Source organism: Pestalotiopsis fici (assembly GCF_000516985.1).
Source record: "Pestalotiopsis fici W106-1 unplaced genomic scaffold PFICI_Scf_9, whole genome shotgun sequence".
Classification (NCBI taxonomy): Eukaryota; Fungi; Ascomycota; class Sordariomycetes; order Amphisphaeriales; family Sporocadaceae; genus Pestalotiopsis; species Pestalotiopsis fici.
In genome coordinates this window covers 2,547,186-2,573,264 of record NW_006917099.1, presented here as the reverse complement: position 1 = coordinate 2,573,264, position 26,079 = coordinate 2,547,186, and the positions used below count along the sequence as shown (strand labels likewise).

The window sequence follows — 26,079 nt, the reverse complement described above, 5'->3', positions numbered from 1 at the left end:
GCAAATGTATATTCCGTGGACATGATCTTGTAGTTTCACTAAAAGTCTATATGTAGTGAGTCCCGTTTCTGACAAGTGGTCGAAACTTGTTTGTAGAAACTTTCACGTCTCACAGACTAACCAATCGACAATGAAGAGCTCAGCAAGTTACCCACTCCGCCAATGTGGCATCTACCACAATCTTCCCGATTTCGATCCGTCCATCCAAGGTCTGAGTGCCATCATTTGTGGTGCAAACGGCATATCTGGATTCGCAACCTTGCGTGCACTTCTTGATGCACCGGAGCGATGGACCCGCATTTACACTTTGTCGCGAAGCTCGCTGTCAGAGGAGCAAATGTCACTTATCCCGACTGAACTACACTCGCATATCAAGCAGGTCTCTATTGATCTGTCCTCGTCTGGTCAAGACATTGCGAATGTACTACGAGAAGCCAAGGTACAGGCGGATTATGTATTCTTTTACTCTTATCTTCAACCCACGGATCCCAAGGCCTCGGGCATGAGCGTCGAGATGGCGCAAGCACTTGTTGAACTCAATGTGCCCATATTCAGCAACTTTCTTCAAGGACTCGAGTTGGCTGCTCTCAAACCCAAGCGAATTGCTTTGCAGACGGGAGGAAAGAATTATGGACTACATATTGGACGCACGCGCTCACCTCTTGTTGAATCCGACCCGCAGCCACGGCACCTACAGCCAAACTTCTACTATCACCAAGAGGACCTGCTCATTGAGTATTGCAAGAAGCATCCAGAAACGGGTTGGAATTTTATCCGACCTGTTGGTATTATTGGTGTAGCACAGCGCGCGCCTTTGAATGCATTCTATCCGTTTGCCATTTATGCTGCTGTTCAAGCTCAGAAAAAGCAACCTCTCCAATTTGGTGGAGACTTTGAGTCCTGGCAGTTTGAGTATTCCCACTCAACTGCCCGGCTGACGGCATACTTGACGGAATGGGCAGTGCTAGAGGAACACTGCAAGAACCATGCTTTCAACGCGCAAGATGGAAGTCTTTTTACTTGGGACCGCTTCTTTGCACAGCTTGCGCTCTGGTACGGAGTGGACAGGGGTGTACAAACCCCTGATCTGGAAGACTCGAGCTTTACTGTCCAAAGATTTGCAGGAGGGGAAAAGGCGCCTTTGGGATATGGACCACCCAGTCTTCTCAAAACAACCTTTCGATTGGCCGACTGGTTTCAACAGCCGGAAAACAAGGCTGCTTGGGAGGAGATCATGGCAAATTCGGATGGCCAGGTCAAGGTCAATGTGTTTGAGGACCCAGCCATGAAGACTCTGATTTCCGAGTTTGATTATGCCAGGAGAGCCAATTTGTCCATCAACAAAACTAGGATTATGGGATTCACAGGGTTTGTTGACACTCTGGAAAGTCTACACGAGATGTATAAAGAGACGGCAGAATTTGGTGCACTCCCGCAATTAAAGGTTGCCAGCGCAAGTCCTCTGGTTTAAGTCGGGCTTTCCATCACTGGATTTTGACACATTGACACCATTGGACATTCAGAGTCAAGGTTCAGAGAGAATATCTGCCACATCGCGCATCGCCCATGGCCACCGGAATACTGGAACGGTTGGAGTTGATAGACGGGTAGGACGATCCATGGCGCAGGTGTGTGAGGCACCTTGAGTAAGACACATGTCACATTTGCCATCTTTGTTGAAAATAACAATCACTTGCTTATATTACGTTTCTGGGACCGAGTCTGCCCGACATTCGCAAAGCCAAACTGCATGTCGGTATAATTGAATAGCGACAATAGTTGTGGGCCACATCTCCACCTAACCCCCGCGAATGCCTCGAGACGCGACTCAAGATGCAGTCTATCCAAGTTATTCTGACTAGATCCTAGACTTTTGACTATTTAGCATTGGAAAGCGGAGGCATCATCGGCTGTTTTCGGGAAAAGTTCGCAATTACTTACTGCTTGTGCTTGAGATCGCCATTGTCCATTGGATCCCACGAGACGAATCAATTCTTTATACAATCCTCATGCAAAGTTGCTTTCTGACGCTGCAATTGGCAACAGTTGCTCAAGGCAGACTCTATATCGCACAGATCATGTGGTGAATATTTGGATCCTCGAAAATAGATACGCTACGGTTCGTTCAAATATCTTGAGCGGCATTGATTTTGGGAAAAATGAATAAACAAGTCGGTACCTGAGCGACTTTTCAGCGTTAATGCTTATCCTCAACAAGCTCCAGTGGAGTGATCGACATGGTTAGCGTTCCCCAGGCGCACTACTCCACGATCCACTGTCGTGAATGATATCACTGGGCTTATTCCCGTGGGGTGCAGGTCAAGCATGAGCCCTTCTGGGGCTGCAACCAGAGTATATAAGACAGACTTGGTGCAGCAGAAAAGATGGGATTCCAGGCCAAAGAAATTCTCATTCCTCGTCATTCACCATGTTGCGACAACTTGCTGCAGTCTTGCTCCCTGCCGTTGCTGCTGTATGCACTCAGCCAGGCATTTGCGTGGTTGAACCAAGCGCAAATGGGACAGACTCGGCGCCGGCTATCATTGATGCGTTCAAGCGCTGTGGCCATAACGATGTATCCAAGCGCGGCAAAGTCATCTTCAAAAATGAGACATATCATATCAAGAGTGTCATGAACACGACTGGTCTCAGCAATGTCGACATTGATCTCCCTGGTACTCTTCTTTGGGACCAAAACATTGACTACTGGCTGAACAACTCGCTGCCGGTTGGATACCAAAACCAGTCGAGTGCTTGGCTCTTTGGAGGAGACAATATCAACTGGGTTGGCCATGATGTTGGAACACTAGACGGCAATGGTCAAGTTTGGTATGACTTTGTCAATGGCACAAATAATTGTATGTGAGAATTTCCATCGATGCAGTTCATCAAGCTGACTATATAGATCCCGGTCGACCTCATCAAATCACAATTACTGGAACGCATGATAGCTACTTCAGCGGTCTGCGCTTCGTCCAGTCTCAAATGTGGACAATGACAATCATCCATAGCACCAACATTCTTCTCGAGTCCATCTATGTCAACAGCACCGACACGAAACAAGCAGTTGGGTTCGGATTTTCTTCCCTCAACACGGACGGAGCCGACACTGTTTATGCAGACAACATAACCTTTCGCGGATGGACCGTTGACAATGGCGACGACAGCATCTCCATGAAGGCCAACAGCACCAATATTCTAATTGAAGACTGCCGCTTTTACACGGGCCTGGGAGTTGCGATCGGGTCCATTGGCCAGTACAGAGACACTTTTGAGTATATTGAGAATGTCACGGCTCGCAATATTGAAATCAACAACATGCGGTACGGCGCCTACATCAAGACGTGGACTGGTGTACCCAGTGGATATCCTCCCAATGGCGGCGGCGGCGGTCTCGGATACGCAGCCAACATGGACTTTTCCAATTTCACCCTGAACAATGCCACCGGCATCTTTGCCTTGACTCAGTGCACGCATTATAATGATGCAAGTGGAGATTGCGACACTTCAGAATTCCAGATCCGCAACCTCAAGCTTCGAGATTGGACAGGTGACTGTACAAGTGATGTCGTTGCCGACTTGCAATGCAGTGCTGCAGCAAATTGTACAGGTGTCGAGATTACAGGAATCGACATCATTGATACAGTGAATGGAACTGCACCAGTCAATTACTTGTGCGACAGTGTTATCGATCCAGTAGGTTTCAACTGCACTGGCGAGCCGTGGGAGGAGAATAGTCGATAGATGGGTTGTAGGAGAAGTTACTTCTGTACATGAAATACAATCGATCAGTGTCATCTGAATGTATGTGTGCAGATATTTGTAGACTCTGGGCTGATATTTACCTACCTACTGATCTGACAAAATTGGGGTCTCTTGAAAACGAACGGCTACTACTTGAGCTACACTCATTTAACTTTGCCATTTACCTAAATGCGGGCATTCAGGGCTCTGGGGGAACCCGGTACTTTTAGCGCATTTTGCGCTGGAGGACCTAGAAAGGCGCGCATTGATGGAACGCTACTACGGTACCTACTAGGTTAGGTAGCTGGCCGACAGCCTCCATAGCTGGCTTGAATCTATTTGCGATGCTCAAATATGGGCGTATGATTCAGCGACGGGTGCTCTTGAAGTTCACTGCGGCTTCTATCAAGCCCCTGGACGCGTGACTGTGATGCGAATGAATTGTCGTTGTGGCCATTTCACGCTTTCTATGAGTTGTCTGCTGCGCCTAGGTTCAGCATGCGGCGGTCGCAGAAATAACAAAATACTAGCACACACTAGAGGAAAACGGAAAGCAAGCTCCCATCAGAGCAGAAATGGCACGAGATTGGTGCAATCCGGTAGGGGATCCCAGTACCGAAAAGTATCAAGGTACTCTGTATTTTCAAAAGTTTAGCCTGGTTCATCATCTTGTTTGCGGTACACCCAGCTGGAGGCACATTTGATGATGACCAAGGCAGAAAGTATCTCCGTCGGCCGAACTCCGATGGGAGCCATGCCGCCCCGCCCATCTGGTCCGTGCATCTCGGTCTTCTCGCATGCCTCTCCAGGCATCAGAATAGCGAGCGACAGCTCAATGGTCAGCTCATTCAGGCAGCAGTTTTGTTTGGGTTATACGCAAATTACAGTCCATATGACCGACATGATTGTTCCGGAATAGGCAACCTTTTGACAGAAGGCGACCATATTCCCTTCTACTCGGCTACTGATTGAATTCCACGTCTGTTGTCTGCATTCTGTCTCGTAATATCATCAATCAAGCCTCCAATGTCTACTCCACAACATCATCACTGGAGCATATAGGTATCTACAAACACTCGACACATCTGGAAAATCTCAAGTCGCGTTGATATACCAAACTCAAAAGTCGCCATGGAGTCCTTTCTCCCCCTCGGCGGCTTCCAGCTGCCATTTCAGAGGAGGCTTAGCCGACTTTATAATGATACCAAAAAGTCTTCAGACTTTGTCAAGGAGTCCGTGTCGGAAGACCCCGAGATCAAGGCGATGCATCGGAAAATGAAAATTCAAAAAGATCGACTGGTGAGCTGGGGTCTCGAGTGGTCGGATCCGTCAAATGAAAAGGAAATCGATGAGTCTCTGTCCAAGGCCGGCCTTAGTGATCTCGTCGGCAGCATCATGTCTACCATCAAGGACATACTAGCAGAGGCCGAGCCCCTGTGGTTGAGTTCAAAGAGGCGATTGAACGAAAAGGAAACCGAGGGCGACAAGAAGATTCCAATCGTGGTCTGGGACAAGGGACGATTTGAGGATCTCATCAAGGACCTGACAGCTTCCATCGACACACTCCATGATCTTTCCCGCACGAGATCATCTGCGGCAACATCAGCTCGTGCGGCACGGTCAGCCAAATCAACAGAAGAGCTGAGGCCATTTAGCTCAACCAGGATGCAGACACCACAGCAAATTGACCCGCGCACACTCACGACCATGACTTCTAGGATTGCCGTCATGTCCAAACAAGCCTATGCTGATTTAAACAACGGGCGGCAATGGTCGCCTCTGCTCCTCGAATACGCAGCATTTGATCCCATTTATTCCACGACGGGCATCATGCCATCAATGTCTCGTTTTGAAAAATTGAGCAATGGTCTCCAAAGCGAGTCTCATCGATCGCCAGGGGCTTGGATCGGCCTACCGCTCCTCCTTGGTTATTATGAAGACATGGAGAACTCGAGGCTGGGCCTTGTATACCAATTTCCTGCAAATTTCAAGTCCATGCCGTCCGAAAACCTTGCATCCAATCTCGTCGACAACCTTTGCACTCTGGAAGATCTGCTCGCGAGACCTGCTCCACGATTGGAGGCAAGATTCCGACTAGCTCACAACCTGGCGAATACTGTTTTTGACATGCATGCTCGTGGCGTCACCCACGGAAATCTCTTGGACACGACTATATTGTTTTCTACCAATGGCGACGAAGCCGATGTCCGGAAGCCTCTGATCTCATCGTTTGATCTTTTCGCGGATGAAGGCCCTCAAATTTCTTCCACCTCTGCCACTCTTCACCGGCATCCTCTTGATCCGAGGACAACTACTGACTCTCCGCTCGTGAGCATCCGCGACTCCAAGACGCTGGACCTCTACTCTCTCGCAATGATTCTAGTTTCGATCGGCTTGTGGACAAATCTGGAGAACTTGACTTCTTCACCAAGCATACCAGAGTCGGTTCTCGACCAGTTGGGTGTCCAATGTGGTACGCTGTACATGAGAGCAGTTCAAGTGTGTTGGAATGCGGTGGAGCAAGAGCTTTCACGGCAGATATCTGGCGACGAAATCTTGAGCCAAGTCCAAATACGTGCCAGCCGCTACCTCGAAGCTTGCAGTATCCTTGATGGCGTTAGTGATCTAGATGACCGGATCGGCGATGTTGGGGATCCAGGTGGGCGCGAACGACAACCATCTCTTGCCATCTCCATGTCGTCTTTAGCTGGCCCTTCGACGGACATTCGACAACCAAGATCCGCAGCCACTACACCAATTGTTCATGAAGAAAGGCGTGATGTGCCGAGACCCACTGTCGTTTCTGCTTCGGCACCAAGCACTGGTAAGTCGCATACTCCTCTTCTAGCCGAGTGGTCGGTACTAAGATTTACAGACTCGAAAGTCAACCCATCGCCAAAGCTACGGCTTTACCCACAAATTCCCCTACCTCCAGACGCAGTCGAGCAATGGAATACCATTGTCATGCCACAGGTCAACATGGCATTGAGGCATTTCTGCCGCAAGCACCCCGAGTCGATTGAAATCACCTTGGAATCAATCGGCGAGTCCCCTCAAAAGACTATGCCAACCGTACTTGTTGTTTGCACCTCTGTCGCCAAAGTCCGCAGTATCATAACGAAAAAGCTTGGAGCTTTGTTTGATGGCCCAACGGGTTTCGCGCTCAAGGTTTGCAGAGGATCTGTTGTTCGATCTCGAAAGGATATCGGGCAGACTGGTGAAAATGACCAAGATGAGCCCGCCAATCCGGGTTTCCAGGTCAGACCTCAAAATGGAGCAAGCATTGGTGCTTGGATAGGTGACCGACACCTACCACCTGTCAGCTTTGGTGGGCTCATCACCGTCAATGACAAAACGTACGGCATGACTGTCCATCATATGCTTGACGATCAAGATGAAATGCAAGCAAACAATCCGCCCATGAGGAGCGCAGCCCACGACTATTCCTTTGAAGATTCAGACGACACCAGTGGCAGTGAAGACTACGCATGCGAGTTCTCCGACGCCGAGTCCGACTTCTCTGCCACTGACTTGACTAGTGATGACGAGGATGAGGATGAAGAGTTTGAAGAGGACGGCGATATTCCTGGAGTCGAGCCCGGCTGTGGCGAGGGCTACATCATCACACAGCCTGCGTTTGACGATGTGGAAAAGGGTTTCTACCCCTCGGAAGAGACAGAGGACGAGGATCATCTTGACACGTATCGGCTTGGTGAGGTTCATGCGAGTTCGGGCATCCGACGCCGTTACGAGTCGAATGGATATGTCCATGAGATTGACTGGGCTCTCTTTGAATTCCAGCAGGACCGATTCCCCATTATTAATCAGGTACCCCGCCTGAAGCAACAGGATACTTCGCCAGCCGTTCATTTTCAACCAACCATTGTAGCACCGTTGGAAGAGCTGCCAGGATTGGAAGTCCAATGCAGCGCGCGTACGAGTGGTCTTCAGACGGGCAAGATTCTCCCTGCCATTGCATCCATCAAGTTGTACGGCCGTACTTCCATGAGCCACACGTATCAAGTCAGCAGCAAGGCCGCTTCCGACTCGGTTCCTGTACTCGGCCCTCTGAGCAATTCGGCTGTCAATACTCGATCCATTCCTGGAGTATCACTTGGAATTCCCGGAGACTCTGGCGCTTGGGTGGTTGATCGACGCAGAGGTCATTTGTGCGGCCATGTGCTCGCGTTCAGCCACAAGAAACAAATTGCCTACATTTCTCCAATGGATATTCTCGTCAAGGATATTGCTGAAACCCTCGAAGCATCAGAGATACGACTTGGAGGAGAATGCGTCTTTGCTAGAGACGTGGAGGATTTGAGTGATCTCATAGAAGACGACGATGAAGATGAAGCGCAAAGACGAGTGGCTATACGGATGAAAGCCCTCGGCACCGACATGGATAAAATGCAGCTCACCGAAGTGCATGTATAGTCCTCAGCAGAGCAAGTCAATGATAAATCACGATTGCTGTTACTATTTTTGTGATTAGTAGCAATTATAAGCTTACTGATCTCTTCGCCACATCTAGCTGGCAAGCTGGCTTCATCATGCAAAGCCCATGTAGAAGAAAATTTGATCGGCTTTTGGATTTTCGGTGATTGTCAACAAAGCTATGGGCCTTGTTGACCGTTTCCCGGACAGATAACCGTTAGAGAGTGGAGCATCGTTGGTGGTATCCAGAAGCTTGTTCGAATCTCGTCGAAACGCTACTGCTAACGCCTATCGCCGGTGGAGCAAATTTGCACCTTGGCACCCTGACAGATCCACCATCATCTCGAACGGAACCAGTTCGTCATGGCATGCCCTGGTAATTGGCTGGCATTAACACGGCAGAATCAAGAGCCATCGCGATCCACAGATACCTACGCTACCACTTTTATGACGCCAGCAGATTTTCTCGTCTTCTCATGGCTTGCATGGTTCTGGGCTGCAGCTGGCTGTCGCATTAACGGCGGGCTCAGATGCGGAACGATAGCCGCACCGCCATGATCCACTCGTCCATAGCATTCTCTTGTGGATCGGTCATGGATGTTGAATCAGATTTTTAATCCATCAAAACGTCATGAGTAAGGAGACTCCGGAAGCTGGCAAGACTGTGGTGTTGCTTGGGGCAATGGCGAGGTATATAATGCCTGGCTCTATCCTCCGACTTGGTCAATTTTCAATACATCATCAGTAAATCTTTGCGCTTATACCAAGTACCTAATATCATAATGCCTTCTTTCACAGTTTACAAGGGATCCAAGGATGGCGCCCCCAAGCAGGCGACCACCACCAAGCCTGACCAGCTCACTGGCGATCAGGTGTTCCTCAGAGTGACCGCCTCCGGTCTGTGCGGAACTGACCTGCACTACCGAACAACAGACATGGCCCTCGGACACGAAGGTGTCGGTGTTGTTGAGGAGCTTGGTCCCGACGTCAAATTCCTCCAGAAGGGCGACCGCGTCGGCTGGGGATACGAACACGACTCTTGCGGCCACTGCAACCAATGCCTGACTGGTTGGGAGACGTACTGCCCCAAGCGCGCCATGTACGCCGGTGCCGACTTGGACCAGGGATCATTTGCTTCCCACGCCGTCTGGCGTGAGGCATACCTCTTCAAGATCCCCGATGGCCTTAGCGACGAGGCCGCTGCCCCGATGCAGTGTGGTGGTGCCACTGTTTGGAATGCGCTGAGAGCCTACAATGCTCAACCTATTGAGACAGTCGGTATCATGGGTGTTGGAGGACTGGGCCACTTGGCCATTCAGTTCGCCGCCAAGATGGGATGCCGCGTTGTCGTACTTTCGGGTTCCGACCGCAAGAAGGACGAGGCCATGAAGCTCGGCGCCCACGAGTTCATTGCCACCAAGGATCAAAAGGAGATCAAGGTGTCGCACCGATTGGACCGCCTCCTCGTTACCACTTCCGCCCAGCCTGACTGGGACCTGCTCATGCCCATTCTGGCCCCCGGCGCAACCATTCACCCCCTTTCTGTCGCCCAGGGCAACTTTAGCGTTCCCTACATGCCGTTGCTGGCCAACGGCATCACCATTCAAGGATCCGTCGTTGCTCCCCGAAAGATTCATCGCGACATGCTCGAGTTTGCCGCCCTTCACAAGATTGAGCCTGTTGTTGAGCTCTTCCCCATGACGGAGGCGGGTATCAAGGATGCCATGGACAGATTGGACAAGGGTGATGTGCATTTCCGCGCTGTCCTCAAGCCCGAATAAACTATCATCGAATTCAGCGAGTTATGATTAATGAATAAAACATTCCCATGTCTACATTTTTGTCTAAAACCCCAGATATCTACTTGTACATGGCCATCAGCGATGACCTCTATCTATTCTCATCTTTCGGTCCAAGTACACCGTTGCCAGTGTCTACCTTCCGATCCAATATGTCAACGAGGCGCCCTGAGTTTGAATCGCCTGCACAACCTCGGCATCTGTCATTGTCTCTTGGTCATTCACCGCGTACCACGGACTCCCTTCCATGATAAAATATGCCTGGCCTCTGACAACATCCGGAGAGCTCACAATTGTCGATGCGAATTCTGCAGCCCACATGGACCTGAGCTGCATCCAAAGGTCGTTCCGCAATGCCGTTTCCATGCTGCGAGACAGATAGAAAATAGGCGTATAGTTTCTGTCCGAGCGAGGCGTGAACTTGGCCTTGAATGAAGGCACACCATTGCCAACTTTGATCTGTTTGCCGCTACCAGTTGCCTCGAAATATCCCATGCAACTTTGGCAAGGTTTCTGGGACAGCAACATGGCGTCAACGATGGGGTAAGCGCCTGGGGAGTCAAAAGACTGAAAATATGTCAAGAGCATGTTTTCTTCGGCATGTAGTCCTCCTCGTGTGTTTGACGAGGTCCATACATCTGGCACTCCGTTTGAAAAGAGCAGGGAGGCCGAGATATCAGAAACATCGGCGGTGCGCAAGCCAGCTCGGACATAATGGTATAAGCCAATCATAAGACCAAGTTGCTTATGATTCAACGTTACCGTCCGTCCAGCTGCATCTCGTATGCGAAAGCTGGGCAACTCGATGAATAGAAACTGTGGCATATCGTTGATTCGATTGTTTTCTGAAATAAGTATTATCCGCTTCTTGTGGACCAGATGTTTGTCGTCCGTCTTTAATCTTGTAGACAGAGCAAGCATATCTTCCTTTATAATGTGATCGCAGGTACTTGTGACAAGTTATTGCCTATTATTTACCTATAATTCATTCTTGGGTCTGACTTGGATGACGCTGAGAGTTGGATTTGCTTTAGAAGAAGCCTCTGTCAAGCAACTCGTGAAATGGTTGACCACACGAATCCGTATCCGTGCCTCGTAGGCGACTGCTTCACAATACCAGCCACAAAATGGTTGCCGAATACCCTGTTGGCCAAGATATCATTGCACGGCCTCAACCCAGAAATAGAGCTCAGCATCTTACGGCATTCCATATGGAGAGTCGGCCCGTTAGTGGCTCATTCATGGCTTTATTCACTGCACTGCAATTCACCATTCATGCCATAGTTTGGAGATACTGTAGGATTGGCTTCGAATCACAGCATTCGTGATTTGGGCATGGTAATTGGCTTTCAGAATAATTCAAATGGCTCGGTACTTGCGCAACAAAGCCGTTCCCACGTGTTCTATCCACTTTGGTCAGCCGTTTGACGTCAGGATTGATAGGCTATGTGTTTCGGGTATGGACTTTGCCGTGAACATGGCCCAGATATGCTGCATTGCTTCAGAGCCACCAGCGATTGCGCATGGGTCAATTCAATGATACGAGAAAAGTGATGGACTTGTAGTGTTGAGAACGCTTCAAAACAAGATACGAGCACTATCTAGGTAATGCTCAAGCCAAAATTACAACAGTTGCTCAATTGTGCCCCGATAGGGAAAGTCGGCGGGGATGCTCAGGGGCTATAGGGCTGAATCGGCACACTGAAAATAGAACCACTAAAAGCAAAATCCCTGGAATTGATGAGTCAATTGGGCCAATCGTGTGCGTTATTTGCCCTTTCAACTATCCGTATCGACAGGATCAGTAGATCTTTAGCTCGGGACAGCGGAAGAAAGGCTTCTGGAAGCCCACCCATGGTCCCCGTCAAGCTGACATCTAGATCCTCAAGGGTCTTCTGTCCATTGATTGGCCACGTTGCCGAGCTCAGCTGTCTACCAATTGTTCGGTGAGAATCCACCTCGAGTCAGCCAGCCAGTGTGTCTCTTCAAGTGCGATATGTCCAAGCTCAAAAGTAGTAGTAAATATCGACTGGCCCAATGCTCGTCTGCTTGTGCGACCAGCGCGTGTGTTTATGCTTTCATATCAGCCATGACAACCATCATCTGGCTTGAAGGGCACTTGCAAAGATCCGCCAATCTTGCGAAACGTGGCTGGGAGGTCAATCAGCATAGTAGGCTATCTTTTCTGTTTTCGTAGTCGGCGATTGGATTAGTACGTTGCAGCAAGCACGCACGTGCTGACCTGACTATGCGGTGTCGATTCTGGCGGGTTCTCCAAGTGCAATGTGTTTGTCATCGCTAGAATGCACACGATTACCAAGATGGCTATCAGAGCACGTGCCAGGGTCGCTCGAGATCTCTCAGGTCTACAGGACGTCATTTGGTAGCACCACAAATCTTACGTGCGAAAGTCGGATCTCAACGTCCAACATGATTTTCATCTCAAGAGTCGCCGAGACAACAAAGAGCTCAAAGTGTAGTGTCAATTTCTCATGTCGCGTGCCAGATCTATCTGCCGCGGTTCATTCTGCAGCTTATTATCGAGAGCATCATCCACGTTGACCGCTTTCGGCAACTTGGTATAGTACCTAGCTGGGTATATGTCCTGGTGTCGGGGCTGTCACCTCGTGCAGACTTTGGCTTCATTCCTGTCCAACCTCTGACAAGCCATCAATGTGGAGGGAGATCTAAAGGCAGGTGTAAATGTAGTAAAAGTCTCTGTGGATGTAGACGCCACAAAGTATGTATTTACTTTTCTCTCTTTTTTTTTTAAAAAAAAGGGGGAAAAAAAATGACAAGGTCCCAGAGTCCAATCAAAAGCATTAATCTATCTCACAGTGCAGTAAACGTTGATTGAACAGATCGCATCTCACAAGTATTGCAGATTGCCAGGGTTTGACATGGCTCAGATAATTGAATTGATCTATATCATGTTCCTTCATGATCCGTGGCAACTGACAGCGAAATCTGCAAATGGCACTATTTTGCATGCCTACACCTTCACATAATTCTCCACCAAGATAGTACAAATAAGTGATTTGAACCAAGTAATCCATAACTCCATCTTACGTGCCCCTCCATGTTACGCCTTACCAATCGTGCGGGTTGTTGCAGTTTGTCCCTGCGGTGTTGCGATCTTGAATCGCGAATCATTCTTTTCCGCACCCCTTTCAGACACAAGAATCGAGAGTGTCCTTGGATCGTTTCTTGGAAAACTCGACACTGTAGCCCACTGTCTTGTGAATGGTCTTATCATCCTGAAGGATATATTCCTCCGAGCTTGTGTCACCCTTTCGAATATTTGTCAAGTGGATGCCATCTTTGCCCTGGGCATGAGCCCAACGGCTCTCTTCGTTGCCTAGAGGGCTACCCTTGGCCAACTTTGGCAGGTCGTTGTCGCAGGCGAGCCTGGCGGAGCGTCCATTTGAATGGGACGCTGCCATGAGCTTGGGGCAGAGCTTGACAATAATCGGCCGTATCTGGGGTAGGCACGCACACAGGATGGCCATATTCATCTCAATGACAGTCCACATGGTCGAGGCAATATCAAAAGTCGGGTCTGGGGTTTGGGCTTGTAGATTGAGGGTGGTGAGTCTCAAGCATGAGGTAATGACCACACTATGCCGACAATTAGCTGAGTTTGGCCGTGTAATGATGGAGTTACTCACAAAATCCCGAGAGTAAAAACAAGGATTAGTGCCGCTTTCTGGACGCGCGGGATCTGCAGTGCATAGACCAGAGGCATCGGCAAAAGAAGAATCAAGAGGTCGGTTGCGATTGAAAATCCTCCGTTGGCATACCAGAACTTGCCATTGTCGATACAGGTCCCCTTGATATCCTTGTCCCAAGCACGCTGGACCGGCAGGCATTGGAATATCGTTACGACGAGCGATGCAGCACAGTACATGGCAATGGTGATGATGAGACAAGTGCAAACCCATCGGAACCACTTGATCTTGCCGAATATACGCATGTACAGGAGAAGTATCGAGGACTTTGTGAGGTTGATGGATGCTTTGTAGGAGACTTGAGTGAGGACAAAGTACTTGAGAGCCTGAGCCTTGTCGTTCGGCTTGAGAATGGAGCCGTGTTGTCCGTAGCCGTAGTGGCATGCCACAAACATGAGTATGCCCGTCGCAACAGAGAAACCCTTTGGAGACTTAGTGGAATGTGAGCAAGATCCGCTAGAGTGAGACCTACCAATGATGCCAGGATGGTGTAGTCGTCGGCGCCAGGATGGCCGCCTTTTCTTATGCGCGACCACAACCGAGTGCCAACCAGTAGAGGACAAAGGACGAGGAAGATGCCACAGGGTATGTAGATTAGGCCGGCGTTTGACTTGCCATCACCAAAACTCTCGCTGGCAATCATCCTGTCGGCTTGATCTGGATCGAAGGGGTCCAATTCTCAGCGTGTCATCGAGTTTTGCACGAGTCTTCTGGAAATGCCCAGATTAGTGCATCCAGACTTTTCTCTCCGGTAGAGTCTCGAGGGCCCAAGGGGGGAAAAGGAATCTCGTGATGGTGAAACTTGCGCACAACAACGACTAGACCTGCTGGTGGGCAGATTCACGGTGGCGTTGAAATACAATTTGCCAAAGATGGAGCAGAGACTGATCTGTGGACTTTCAGAGCTCAGGTTCGGCCCTTTCCAGCCTAGATAGGGTCCAAGTTTCAAAACTGTGGGAGTTGTTTTCCCAGTTTCCGGGTGGTGGTTGCTGATTATTCCACTGGACAGTTAGGTACAAACTACAGGTATCGCCACTGCCAGAACGTCAACCGATTTGGGACTGATGGTGCAGTACATAGGTAATAATAGTCCAAGCCGCCCGTATTGACTGAATGAATGATATCTTTGTCAATAAATGTGTTGTGTTCTTTAGAATAGCAGTTCTCAGGGTCGTGAATCCAGACTTGTTTGGCCTAACATAAGTGATATCTCGAAGATCCGCGTGTCAGCACAATACGATTTCAACTCCATCTCGCATTTGCCCATTGTGGGCTGAAGACCCTGGAAGCAAACACTCGAGCCCTTTCCGCTGAGATGAACCGAAATGAAGAGTTGGACAATGGTAGCACATACGGTGCGGATGGAACAACATGACAGCACCGTTTGCGGGTGACCAACACCAGTTTTTTTTTTTTTTTCCCTTCTAGGAAGACAATATTTGATAGGAGTTGATGCATCACATGCTACTCAGATCTCCAAAGTCCTCCCGCAGCAAGTAGATGCTCAGCATTCCCTCTCATTGTCGAGTCCCAGCAGGCCATGAATTAGCCAGCGTGGTCGCCTGGGCAAGGTTTGTTCACGGCCGACTATCAAAACTGCAACTATCCGATCAACAATCAGCCTGCTAGCGTATGCGCACTGATCTTGTACAACCTGTCGCCGGCTATGTGACTCGATCGTCGAGGCCAGTCATGGAAGATGGGACGGGAGTGCATATGCATGTAGTTGCAAATACCTAGAAAGGTAGTAGGTATCAAATGAACATGGACGTTGCGCAAGCAGATCAATTTGTGGGGTTCATGTGCGACTGCTCGCGAGGTTTTTCGGTCGAACGTAGCCACAAGAGCCGACGGAATTATTATTGAGAGCAAAGGGGTAAGGCGTTCATTGCTGATCTAGCTCTTGATTGAGTCTTTATGCTTTTGCTTTTCCAATACAGGCGGCTGTCCTTGACCAAGTCTTGCAAGCCTATCACGGATGTCAGGTGGGTAGACGTGGACACTCGTAGCATCTCTCTGCCTGCGCGGGTTTGCCTACAGTGCATCTCTTAGCGCTGCTGTAAGCCGACACAGCCCCGAAAGGCTGTTAGTGGGCGCTGGGCTCTACAAGCTCATGCCTAGTTCCGGCGCCCGGGTAATTGGGACGACTGCCATTGAGCTCGCAAGAACGACGAATTTACCATCATGGACCTTTTTGTTTGGTTTCTTGTAACGACAAAGCTTGCAGGCTTGAATAGGAAGCCGACATGTCTTAAGCTCGAACGAAACCTGCCGTGTATTTTCGGAGCCACATTGCATACCATGTCTTGGTCAAGCACTGTAGGTACATGGGTTCAACTATACTTTGTACACCCACATCCTACGCTCACACCTTTCTCTCCATCAGCAGCCTCTCCTCTGAGCAGTACGCTCGTTGCTCGCATTGCATGGCACAAGTACATCTGTGCACAAAAGCCATGATGCTCTCGGTACCATTTGTACGGTACCTTCGTCCCGAAGCCATGTGGTAACAGTCGTAAACGTTGCCTTTGGCGACTACATTTGTCGCGCTCATGGCCAAGACCTATAGTGCCAAAGAATACTACCATATAGGCAATCCCGAAAGTGTTTTCATCCAGCGTCAGACTGTACAAGCCTGTACGATATCAAATGTCTTAAAATATTTTCTCACTGCATAAATGAACCTCGGTCGCTAACAAGTCCCGCGATGTCCTCTCCATTTCTTGTTCAACGGCGAGTTTCACGGCATCATTACTTTAGATACTTCCCTCGCCCGGCGATCGCATCAAGTTTTACACGCGTGGCTATCGAGTTTATATGGCATCGACAACAATCTTGTAGCACGTTTCTAATCAATTGCATCAATCAAAATGTCGGTCATCCAGTATATGACGAGCTCCGCGACAGCGAGCAAAGAGACATCTTCATCTATACAAGGATCAGATTCTCTTGCAAGCGACATGATTGACTCCAGAGTAGAGCGTCGATTGATTCGAAAAATTGACCTCCGTGAGTAGACCTCCTTTGGTACATAATACACCGTTGACCGCCTTCCCATCAGATGTATTCCCAATTTTATTCATCATCTACATGATGTCTTTTCTCGACAGGATCAATATCAGCAATGCAAGGATCCAAGGCCTCGATGAGGACATTGACCTCAGTGGCAACCGTTTCAATTTTGTCTTATTCGTAAGGCCTCCATTGCCTGATTGAGCTTTCTAACTAGTGATAGGTGTACTTTGTCCCATACATCCTGCTCGAGGTTCCCAGCAATATGGTTATACGAAAGACAAGACCTCCTCTATATATCTCTGGCCTCATGTTCAGCTGGGGTATCATAAATATGTGCATGGGTTTCACTCATAGCTATCAGGCTTTGGCCGCACTTCGGTTTCTTCTAGGGGCCACAGAAGCTGGAGTGTTGCCCGGAATCATTTATCTCACTTCCATGTATTACAAAAGACATGAATTTCAGTTGCGAATGAGCTTTCTGTTCTGCTCGACCTTGGTGGGTGGTGCATTTGGTGGTGTAAGAGCCTTCCTCGGAACTGATTTGCTTAGATACTGACTCGAGATAGTTACTCGCGTATGCTATTGCCCGACTGAGCATGTCTTGTGGATACCAGGCATGGCGATGGATCTTCATCATTGAAGGTGCTGCCACTGCTGTTGCGGCCATAATCGCATCTTTCCTTATTGCTGATTGGCCAGAGCAATGTCGGTTTCTCAATGCAGAGGAAAAGCACTTGCTGAAGCGCCGGTTGACAGACGACGGCAGCGAGTGCGCAAGGATGGACACTCTCAACAAGTATGCATACAAACTCATACTTACGGACTGGAAGATATGGTTAGGCTCTCTCATATACATGGGAATTGGCACAACCGGGTACGCGATAACCTTTTTCATGCCTACTATACTGAATGAGTTTGGGTGGAAGGCTTCAGAGGCACAAGTTCGCACCATACCCGTCTACGCTGTCTCTGCCATCTGTATGCTCGTGGCAGCGTACTTGTCTGATCGCTGTCGCCACCGATATGGCTTCCTCCTGTTTGGGTGTTTGGTGGCAACGGTTGGGTACAGCCTGTTACTGCATCAAAACAGCTTATCGCAAGAGATTAGATATGCGGCTTTGTTTTTGGTGTCCCTGGGCGGCAATATGGCGACACCCATGTCGCTTGCCTGGCTATCAAACAATGTGTCTGGACAGTGGAAGCGCGCATTCAGTTCTGGCTTCCAAGTCACAATTGGCAATCTCGCGGGAATAATTGGAACAAATGTGTTTGTCTCAAGCGAGGCACCCCAATATCCGACCGGCTACGGTGTATCGCTGGGTATGCTCTGGCTGGGTGCAATGTCTGCGACGGCCATGTTCGTCGGGCTCTGTATCGAAAACCGGAAACGGTCTGCGGGCAGGCGGGATTATCGCCTAACGCTTCCTGACGATCAAGTCGCGAACATGGGTGATTATCATCCGTCGTTTCGATTTACTCTGTAGAGGTGACGATGAAAGTTTTTGGGCTTGGATAATTGAGCTAGACTATCTGCGATTGTGATAGAAGATGGGTCAATAGAATTGTATTTCCGAGTCATGACTTGATTCTGGTTTGCAATACTCGAGTGCATTCACTACCACATACCCCATGTCCGCAGCGCAGCAGTACCAGATAGCAAGTCAAGCAAATCGTGGTCGATCACGCCATGTGAGACCGGAATCAAGTCACGCACAAATGAAGGATGAAAAAGTCAATGAAGATCAGTTGCTCGATTCACAAAAGAATACTCGCTTGAACCAACTCGAAACCTATTGGTTTCAGCGATACGCAAGCTCCGGAGAATCCCATGGGGATGGTTAGAGCCTACATGGTCCGCGTGAAACACCCCTAGGAAAAGATCTATTCTTGGCGTACAGTGAACCCGTGGTTTGCCATTCAGATTTAAGCTCAGGGCCTAGACGTTCATTCATCGGACGATCTGCTATCCGGTGGGTCTGCGACAGCGGATCAATGATTCGGCAAGGCTTTCCAAGGCAAAGCACAAGACAATGGACAAGTGTATTCCGCCAACCTCAAAGATAAAGAGAACATTGTGTGGTATGAGAATAGAAAAGTCCCATGAGCTGCAATAGACTTGATCAAATCAAGCTTTCATCGCCATCCCCCAACCATTGCACCAGAGCCAGACCCCGGACAATGACACATGCGGACGCGTGGTCTTGGCATCTGAAACTCCCCCTGTCGTTCCAGCTCCCAAACCAGTAATCCCTGGATACAAGGTGACATGCCCAAAGGGTCAGAACAAGACGTCCCCGTGGGGGGTTTGCAGGTCGCTGTCGATTTATCTAAAGTCCATGTCTTGGCATTGCTCGCTCACGACATTGTTCTGTGCCGGTTTTCCGATTTCGACTTTTATAACCAGACTGCAGATGCATCGTCGGCCATGTCAACACTTTTACGGGTACTCCTCTTTGGAGCCATCACCTATGCGCAGTTTGTAACGCCCCCAGATGATCTCGTGGAAGCGATCGGTCATGCTGGTGTATCAGTACGGTACAAGCAGGTGCCTGATGGTATCTGTGAATTGGACCACAGAGTGAAAAGCTATTCGGGGTTTGCAGATATTGCAGAGGACCAACACATATTTTGGTGGTTCTTTGAGGCTCGCAATGGCCATCCAGAGGACTCACCGCTGACCATCTGGATTAATGGAGGGCCAGGTGGGTTTGAAGTTCTACTTGTATTAATTTTGGCTAATACATCTCAGGTTCCAGCTCAATGACGGGCCTCTTTGCTGAACTCGGACCATGTAGTATCGACTACTTTGGCTCGGTTGTCAACAACCCCTATTCGTGGACAAACTCGAGTAACATGTTATTCGTCGACCAGCCAAGTCAGGTTGGATTTTCTTACAGCCAGCCCGTACCAGTTCATGACGACGACGGTCGCTTGACGATTCTACAAGAAAACACTTGCCCTGGTGGCGTCTCTGAAGAGTCTACATGTGGCACATACTCGCACCCGGAACCTAGCATGACAGCCAACTCAACTTTGAATGCAGCTCCAGCATTCTGGAAGACTCTGCAAGGATTCACGGGGGTATTTCCGCAGTACTCAAAGAATGGTCTGCACATGGCCACGGAGAGTTACGGTGGACACTTTGGACCAGTGTTTGCTGCATACATTGAACAACAAAACGACTTGAACTTGCCAGGTTCAAATAAGCTGCAGCTGGAGACCTTGCTTGTTGGAAATGGGTGGTTTGACCCGGCCATTCAGTTCCAGGCCTTTTACAACTTTACCGTCAACCCAGGCAACACATATGATTATTTTCCTTTCAATGGATCCATGGAAACCCTTCTCTACGACAATCTCTATGGTTCTGGCCACTGCCTCGACCAGCTGGAGCACTGCAAGCTGAGTGGTCTTGACTCGGTGTGTGTGGCGGCCGACAACTTTTGCATGGAGCATGTCGAGGACATGTATCATCAAGCAGTCAGCCGAGATGTCTATGATATCCGGGAGCTCACCCCCGATCCCTTTCCATCTCAATTCCACGTGGACTACCTAAATACAGCCAAAGTCCAGCAAGGTATTGGGGCTTACACCAACTTTTCCACCTTTAGTCATACAGTATATCAGACATTTCGAGAGACTGGGGATGATGCGCGGGAAGTTGACACGATTCGAGACATTCAATTTCTTCTCAATCGCAACATTACAGTGTCGATTTATGCTGGCGACGCTGATTATGACTGCAATTGGATCGGAGTCGAGGCTGTTGCAGAAGAAGTGATGGCGGGCCAGTTTGACGAGGCCGGGTATGGCGATCTGCAGACTTTCGACAACGTCGTTCATGCGCAGGTCAAGCAGTCCGGAAGATTCAGCTTCACAAGAGTGTACGAAAGTGGACACATGGTTCCATTCTATCAACCTCTGACAGCATTGACGATATTTGATCGAGCCATTAATGGCATGGACATTCAGACAGGGGCCTTGACAGTGGACAATCATTACCTAAGTTCAGGTTCAAAAAAGAGCACGTACCGAGAGGGAAACACAACAGTACAGTGGACCACGATACCAGTCAATGTGACCTACGACTCGGCAAAGAACATGCCAGGAGAACCGTGGACTGTGTCAGAAACGTTACCAACCGACAGCGAATACTTTAGATTCTATCCGCTTCAAAATAACAGCCTGGGTAGTGACCGAAGCACTTGGCGGCTACTTTTACAGTATATACTCTATCTCTTCTATTCATAACCCTTGATAGATATCTCTATCTTTTAATATATATACTTGTTAAATTGCGTATGGTATCTCTTCTGTCCGTGTCAGCCTGACCAAATTTCAACCGTCTACTCCGGTCAGAATGCCCTAGATGGATCACAGCCACCCAGCTTGGCGCTTTTGGTGACACCATCAAAAACCAATTCACTCACAAGTTTACCAGTACCAGGAGCATTTTGTATTCCCCAGCACGTATGACCCGCTGCTACTATCAATCCTTGAGTTCCATCGACCTCGCCGATCCATGGCCCACCTTGGGGTAGGTAACAAGCTTGCTTGGCAAGGACTTTTCCGTCTTTTCCTAGCTCATTACTGATGCCCCCAACCTGATGCAAAATATCCTCACATCGTGCTTCGTCTACCTGAACCTCGGCATTGGTCAAAGGAAGCGGTACAGTCTGATCTGTAGGGCCGCACGCGTATGCCGTTCCATCTGGCCGAGCATATATCTCGGGCTCCACCATTTGCGTCCTCTTCAACGGGCCTTGCGCAGCTTTGGAGCCTCGTGCCTTTTGTGGAGTCGGTGTCGGGAACCCAGAAGGAAGCATGATCGATGTGAAGAGAGCATAGGCGGAAATTGGGCTAGGCGTTTGAATGACAACGCTGTGAGCTCGGGATGCTGTAACAGGGACGTGGGGAAGAAGTCGGGATGTCCAAGGACCCGCCGCTACAACGCAATCTGACGTTGGCAGCGTCACCGACTGCCCGTCCTTCTCATATACTACATTTTCGACCGCCTGGCCATTGGGAGATTTATTGATACCGGTCACTCTTGCTCCAGTGATGATTCTGACTCCCTTTTCCTCTGCAAGTTGGGCCACTGCATGATTGAGTTAATGTCAGAGCTCTTGAGAAATTGTTGTCCACCAACACGTGATACATGGTTAGGTGAACTTACTGCTCCTTGTAAACAACTCTGGATGTACCTGTGCCGTGTTGTCAGGTGTCCCCATATTATCGTATGCACTCAGTGCGTGGTCCGTATCCAGCCAGTCGAGATCCTCGGGAGCCCCCATTTTCTTGAGAGCTTGTGTCGTCTTTTTGTGGTCCTTGTGCAACCCTTTCGAGGCCTCGCCTTCGACAGCCTCGGCCGCAAGGGCGCCATCTTCTGAGTTGAAGCCGGGCGGCAGGCGTGCTCGACAGTCAACCTGGCTGGCAAAGCAACGTCGGTATCCCCATCTCTCGCTCCCTCCATGCTCTTTGGCCAGCTCGTCGTGTAGTTGAAAGCTCAAGGGAACAATGTTCTGCGGAAATGCCCAGAGCGCAAGAAGGCCGCCTGATTTCCCACTGGCGCCGCCGGCGATACCATCGTGAGCTGGATTTCTCTTCCACGGGGTGTTGGGATCGGCCAGTGTTGCGGGATCAGTGATGCTATCAGCTGTGCGTCCACCCGAATTCGTAGAGGATGCCTCTAGCAGAGTAATGCGATGAGTGTCGGGACAGTATGAAGGATGCCGTGTGAGGAAGTAGGCTGTGCTGCAGCCAATGATTCCTCCACCAATGATTGTAATGTCCTTGTGTGTTGACATGATGCGCATAGACGAAGCGTGGTGATGTAACAATGGTAGCACGATCTGTCGCATAGAGAGGGAAAATTCAGAGCGGTTTACGAGTAGGGAAAGCAGGAGCATTCATTTGGGTCGTGGCAATGAAATATTCTCGAGACTCGGCATTGTTAGGCGGGGCACTTGTGCATTACCCTACGTCACACCCTAGCGCGCATCATAGCTACCTTGAGGTACTATACCACCTAACCTAGTAGGCACGGAAGCGAGGCTGCTAGGGTACCTCCATGGATGACATTCAAATGCAGCTAATATGTCAAGGATATGGTTCAACGGCAACTAGCGATAGGTACCGCTCGCTATCGCATGGTGACTATAATCATTTCCGAGGCGAAATTTTGTATCAATGGTTTAGTTCGAAGGACTTTGCAAATTCTGCTCAAATTTTGGCATGGCCACGTGTATAGACGAGGACATGATTCTTGCCCTTCTGCACAATGGCGAGTAATCAGAAAAGCCTTGTCTTCTGTCAAAGAATGTTCCTAATGAAAAAAAAAAGCCCAGGACCATTATATCAGACAGACAACCTGCTCACCCACTGGAATTGAAGTTGCACAATCCGAGAAGCACCGGCGGCTTCCAAAACAAACCCCAACAAGATTTTATTTTGTTAAAAAACAAATCCAAGTCCTCATTGTTTCTTTTCAAAAGCACTTCAAAATGTGCAAAATACGAAAAGTATACTATGCTTACAGCGAACACGAGGCCTTGACAATTACAGCTCAATGTGTTTATGCACCGGGAAAGACCAAGCTATGCCAGGACGCAGACTATCCAGACAGGCAGCTGGCCAGATGGCAGCGTTTTTGCGTATATGAAGAGTGTTTGGCAGCAAGGTGTGTAGACGGGATGGGCGTTGCACCCAAAAACATGCTGCGCATGCTATGGAGTAGAACCGCGACCATGACAAGGCGAAACTGGGAACTGTCGACTGGCAGGTTTTGACAATGTGCAATACTGGCACGCTTCCGTACCCTTTACCGAACGTGTAAACAGTCAATACTTAATGTGCACTTCATTCGAATAGGTCGATTGCATTTGGTGGCAATGTATCTTCTACAAGTCTCCAATGATAGCTCAAAGACTTTGATCATCCCTCCCAATTCAGCTTTGTTGAATAATCTTCTCCAAATCAACAGGATCCTTCACTACATCCGTCAAGTTAACAGATCCATCCTTGGTAATCAAAATGTTATCCTCGATGCTATTCAATCGTCAGCAAGAATCTATTCTATGCACAACTCTCGTAGACTTACCGAACGCCACCAACATCCCAGTATCCATCTAGAACCTTTTCATCAATGAACTGCGAATGCTTTGGATCCTTGAGGTACGGTCGAATGATGAACTCGCAAAAGTAAATCTGGTCCGTGTCAGCTCATGTATTCAGAATAGCTTCCCGTTGCACTTACGCCAGGCTCCACGGTAATGACACTTCCAGCCGGTAGATTTCTTCTCACGCGAAGGTACCGGAATAGGGGGTCTGGGTCAGAGTAGTTGGGGTGGCCTCCGGTGTCGTGCGTATCCATTCCAAGGTAATGTCCCAATCCATGAGGCAAGAATGCTGCGCTGGTTCGTGCCTTGAGTATATCCTCCTTGTCTCCCTTCAAGACACCCAACGAGAGAAGTCCATCAATAGCGATTTTATGGGCAAGAAGATGAACGTCATCCCAGGATACGCCCTCCTTCAGCATTGCGATACAATCGTGCTGCATCTTGAGGACAATATCATAAATGGCTCGAGACTTTTGCGTAAACTTGCCAGAGATTGGAAATGTTCTTGTCTGTGCGATAGGTTAGCAACGGAATCCATGCACCGCCAGGTGAATAAACGTACAATGTCGGCACTGTAGCAATCCCATTCGGCGCCAGCATCTACGAGCAACAGATCCTTGGCCGCTCCTTCAACGTAAAGTTCGCGATTATTGTGGACATAGTGTAGCGTAGCGGCTGCTCTACCACTGGCAACGATGCTCGGGTATGCCTGCTTCTTGGCTCCCCACTTGTTGCACTCGCCGAGAAAGACGCCCTCAAGCTCAAACTCGTTCTTGGCCTTCTTTACACTCTCAAATACGGCCTTGTGCGCAGCACCACTAACAATGTTGGCTTTTCGTATCAAGGCAATTTCGAACTCGTCCTTGATCACGCGGCACTCATCAATCGCTTCACCCAAGATGGTGAGGTTCTTGCTGTCAAACTCGAGGAATGTGACGTGATCCGCAACGCGTTCCGCAATGGCAAACACACTGCTATCCTTGCCCTTCCTCTCGCTGCCTAGCTTGGCCAAGGTGGCATTCAGCTCGGTGCTGGGTAGCACTGTGTCCACGTCGTACTTGGCGAGAGCCTCCTCGGGCGTCAGTGGCAGTCCGGCCCATATCACAGACTCTGGATCGACGGGAGGAATAAAGAGGGTCAGTTGCTCTTTCGCAATGTCGTAGATCAAATAACAGTCAGGCAAGTCGACGCCAGACAGGTACATGAAAGCTCGGCGCTGACGAAAAGGCACCGGTTCGTCCGAGTCTTCGAGGAGTGCATCTGATCGGCCTTCGAGGTAAATGACACCGCTTGCGTCCGGTATTTGGGTTCGAATGTACTCGACAACACGTTTGGCATGGGCTTTGGCAGGGTATTTGCCCTTGAGCACCGTATCCACGTCGATCGTCATTGGTGGGACAGAGTAGAGAGCTCTTGGGATCGAACCTGGTTTCGACAATGGTGAGAAGGTGAGAGGTCGGTGTTGGGAGGACAGTAAAGAATGGATACGGCGAGTCGATCCGCTGATGTTTGGTGTTGTGGTCGCCCGTAAGACTGTCCTACAGAGCCGAGTATATGCGAGGGACATGGGGAGTTTCGAATGCCCAAGATGTTCGAAGCACCGAGTGGTGTTAAAGAACGGGTTACAAATTATTAGCGACCCTCCGCTGCGACCTTCCCCGCCGAGATGCGCGGGGTAGTTGCACAAGCTTGTTGGAGGCGGCCTCTAGTCCCTGGAACACCTGTAGATCTTCAAAAATATTGGAAATAGAACTTTGCATATACCCCTCTAAACACTGTAATCGACAAATTCGGTGTATCACAACCGATAATTTGAACCAGACTTTGAATTTATTATCCATCAATGTATTCTTATATCCATCCTCCATCCATTTGTGTAAGTTTTGACGATATATCTGCATGTATACTCCGGCCCTCGCCCCTAGAAATCTCCGTGTTCCGTGCTGCATAGATCCTTCAGCAACACTATATAATATATAGCCCATGGTATTGGAGTCGAATTGCTGACACATCCTGCTGATATTCCATGGACGTAGATATTACTACAAAAGCCAATGGCAGCTCAATGCAATTCGGAAACTGTAGCACTCTGGTCCATGCATCATCAACCAGGTTTTCCGAGTTGCACCACAATGTTTTTGATGGCCATCATCACCACCCCTTGTATGCTCTGCATGGGAGACAAACTTTGTCACGCCATGGCGTATACTTGTGAATGTGAAATCTTGCGTTAGCTGGGATTCT

The 26,079-nt window shown here is 49.2% G+C and overlaps 10 protein-coding genes across 10 annotated transcripts; 6 read left to right on the top strand and 4 right to left on the bottom strand.

Moving 5' to 3' along the window:
- Nucleotides 1-130: 130 nt before the first annotated feature.
- PFICI_12210 (uncharacterized protein) lies at nucleotides 131-1,471 on the top strand (the record flags this gene model as incomplete). Its single annotated transcript, XM_007840791.1, has 1 exon — nucleotides 131-1,471. The coding sequence occupies one exon, from the start codon at nucleotides 131-133 to the stop codon at nucleotides 1,469-1,471; it is 1,341 nt and encodes a 446-aa protein (XP_007838982.1).
- A 957-nt stretch (nucleotides 1,472-2,428) lies between these two features.
- Nucleotides 2,429-3,744, top strand: PFICI_12209 (uncharacterized protein; the record flags this gene model as incomplete). The annotated part of the gene is made up of 2 exons (XM_007840790.1): nucleotides 2,429-2,858; nucleotides 2,906-3,744. The coding sequence occupies 2 exons, from the start codon at nucleotides 2,429-2,431 to the stop codon at nucleotides 3,742-3,744; spliced, it is 1,269 nt and encodes a 422-aa protein (XP_007838981.1).
- A 1,131-nt stretch (nucleotides 3,745-4,875) lies between these two features.
- On the top strand, nucleotides 4,876-8,178 carry PFICI_12208 (uncharacterized protein; the record flags this gene model as incomplete). The annotated part of the gene is made up of 1 exon (XM_007840789.1): nucleotides 4,876-8,178. The coding sequence occupies one exon, from the start codon at nucleotides 4,876-4,878 to the stop codon at nucleotides 8,176-8,178; it is 3,303 nt and encodes a 1,100-aa protein (XP_007838980.1).
- Nucleotides 8,179-8,960: 782 nt separating this feature from the next.
- PFICI_12207 (uncharacterized protein) lies at nucleotides 8,961-9,959 on the top strand (the record flags this gene model as incomplete). Its single annotated transcript, XM_007840788.1, has 1 exon — nucleotides 8,961-9,959. One exon carries the CDS (start codon nucleotides 8,961-8,963, stop codon nucleotides 9,957-9,959), a length of 999 nt encoding a protein of 332 aa, XP_007838979.1.
- A 153-nt stretch (nucleotides 9,960-10,112) lies between these two features.
- On the bottom strand, nucleotides 10,113-10,802 carry PFICI_12206 (uncharacterized protein; the record flags this gene model as incomplete). Its single annotated transcript, XM_007840787.1, has 1 exon — nucleotides 10,113-10,802. The coding sequence occupies one exon, from the start codon at nucleotides 10,800-10,802 to the stop codon at nucleotides 10,113-10,115; it is 690 nt and encodes a 229-aa protein (XP_007838978.1).
- Nucleotides 10,803-13,147: 2,345 nt separating this feature from the next.
- On the bottom strand, nucleotides 13,148-14,348 carry PFICI_12205 (uncharacterized protein; the record flags this gene model as incomplete). The annotated part of the gene is made up of 3 exons (XM_007840786.1): nucleotides 13,148-13,595; nucleotides 13,646-14,127; nucleotides 14,178-14,348. 3 exons carry the CDS (start codon nucleotides 14,346-14,348, stop codon nucleotides 13,148-13,150), a joined length of 1,101 nt encoding a protein of 366 aa, XP_007838977.1.
- A 2,227-nt stretch (nucleotides 14,349-16,575) lies between these two features.
- PFICI_12204 (uncharacterized protein) lies at nucleotides 16,576-18,204 on the top strand (the record flags this gene model as incomplete). Its single annotated transcript, XM_007840785.1, has 4 exons — nucleotides 16,576-16,714; nucleotides 16,767-16,897; nucleotides 16,941-17,237; nucleotides 17,287-18,204. The coding sequence occupies 4 exons, from the start codon at nucleotides 16,576-16,578 to the stop codon at nucleotides 18,202-18,204; spliced, it is 1,485 nt and encodes a 494-aa protein (XP_007838976.1).
- Nucleotides 18,205-19,145: 941 nt separating this feature from the next.
- On the top strand, nucleotides 19,146-20,968 carry PFICI_12203 (uncharacterized protein; the record flags this gene model as incomplete). Its single annotated transcript, XM_007840784.1, has 2 exons — nucleotides 19,146-19,422; nucleotides 19,470-20,968. The coding sequence occupies 2 exons, from the start codon at nucleotides 19,146-19,148 to the stop codon at nucleotides 20,966-20,968; spliced, it is 1,776 nt and encodes a 591-aa protein (XP_007838975.1).
- Nucleotides 20,969-21,072: 104 nt separating this feature from the next.
- On the bottom strand, nucleotides 21,073-22,524 carry PFICI_12202 (uncharacterized protein; the record flags this gene model as incomplete). The annotated part of the gene is made up of 2 exons (XM_007840783.1): nucleotides 21,073-21,815; nucleotides 21,894-22,524. The coding sequence occupies 2 exons, from the start codon at nucleotides 22,522-22,524 to the stop codon at nucleotides 21,073-21,075; spliced, it is 1,374 nt and encodes a 457-aa protein (XP_007838974.1).
- A 1,140-nt stretch (nucleotides 22,525-23,664) lies between these two features.
- Nucleotides 23,665-25,225, bottom strand: PFICI_12201 (putative Xaa-Pro aminopeptidase; the record flags this gene model as incomplete). The annotated part of the gene is made up of 4 exons (XM_007840782.1): nucleotides 23,665-23,764; nucleotides 23,817-23,923; nucleotides 23,973-24,344; nucleotides 24,398-25,225. The coding sequence occupies 4 exons, from the start codon at nucleotides 25,223-25,225 to the stop codon at nucleotides 23,665-23,667; spliced, it is 1,407 nt and encodes a 468-aa protein (XP_007838973.1).
- Nucleotides 25,226-26,079: the final 854 nt, after the last annotated feature.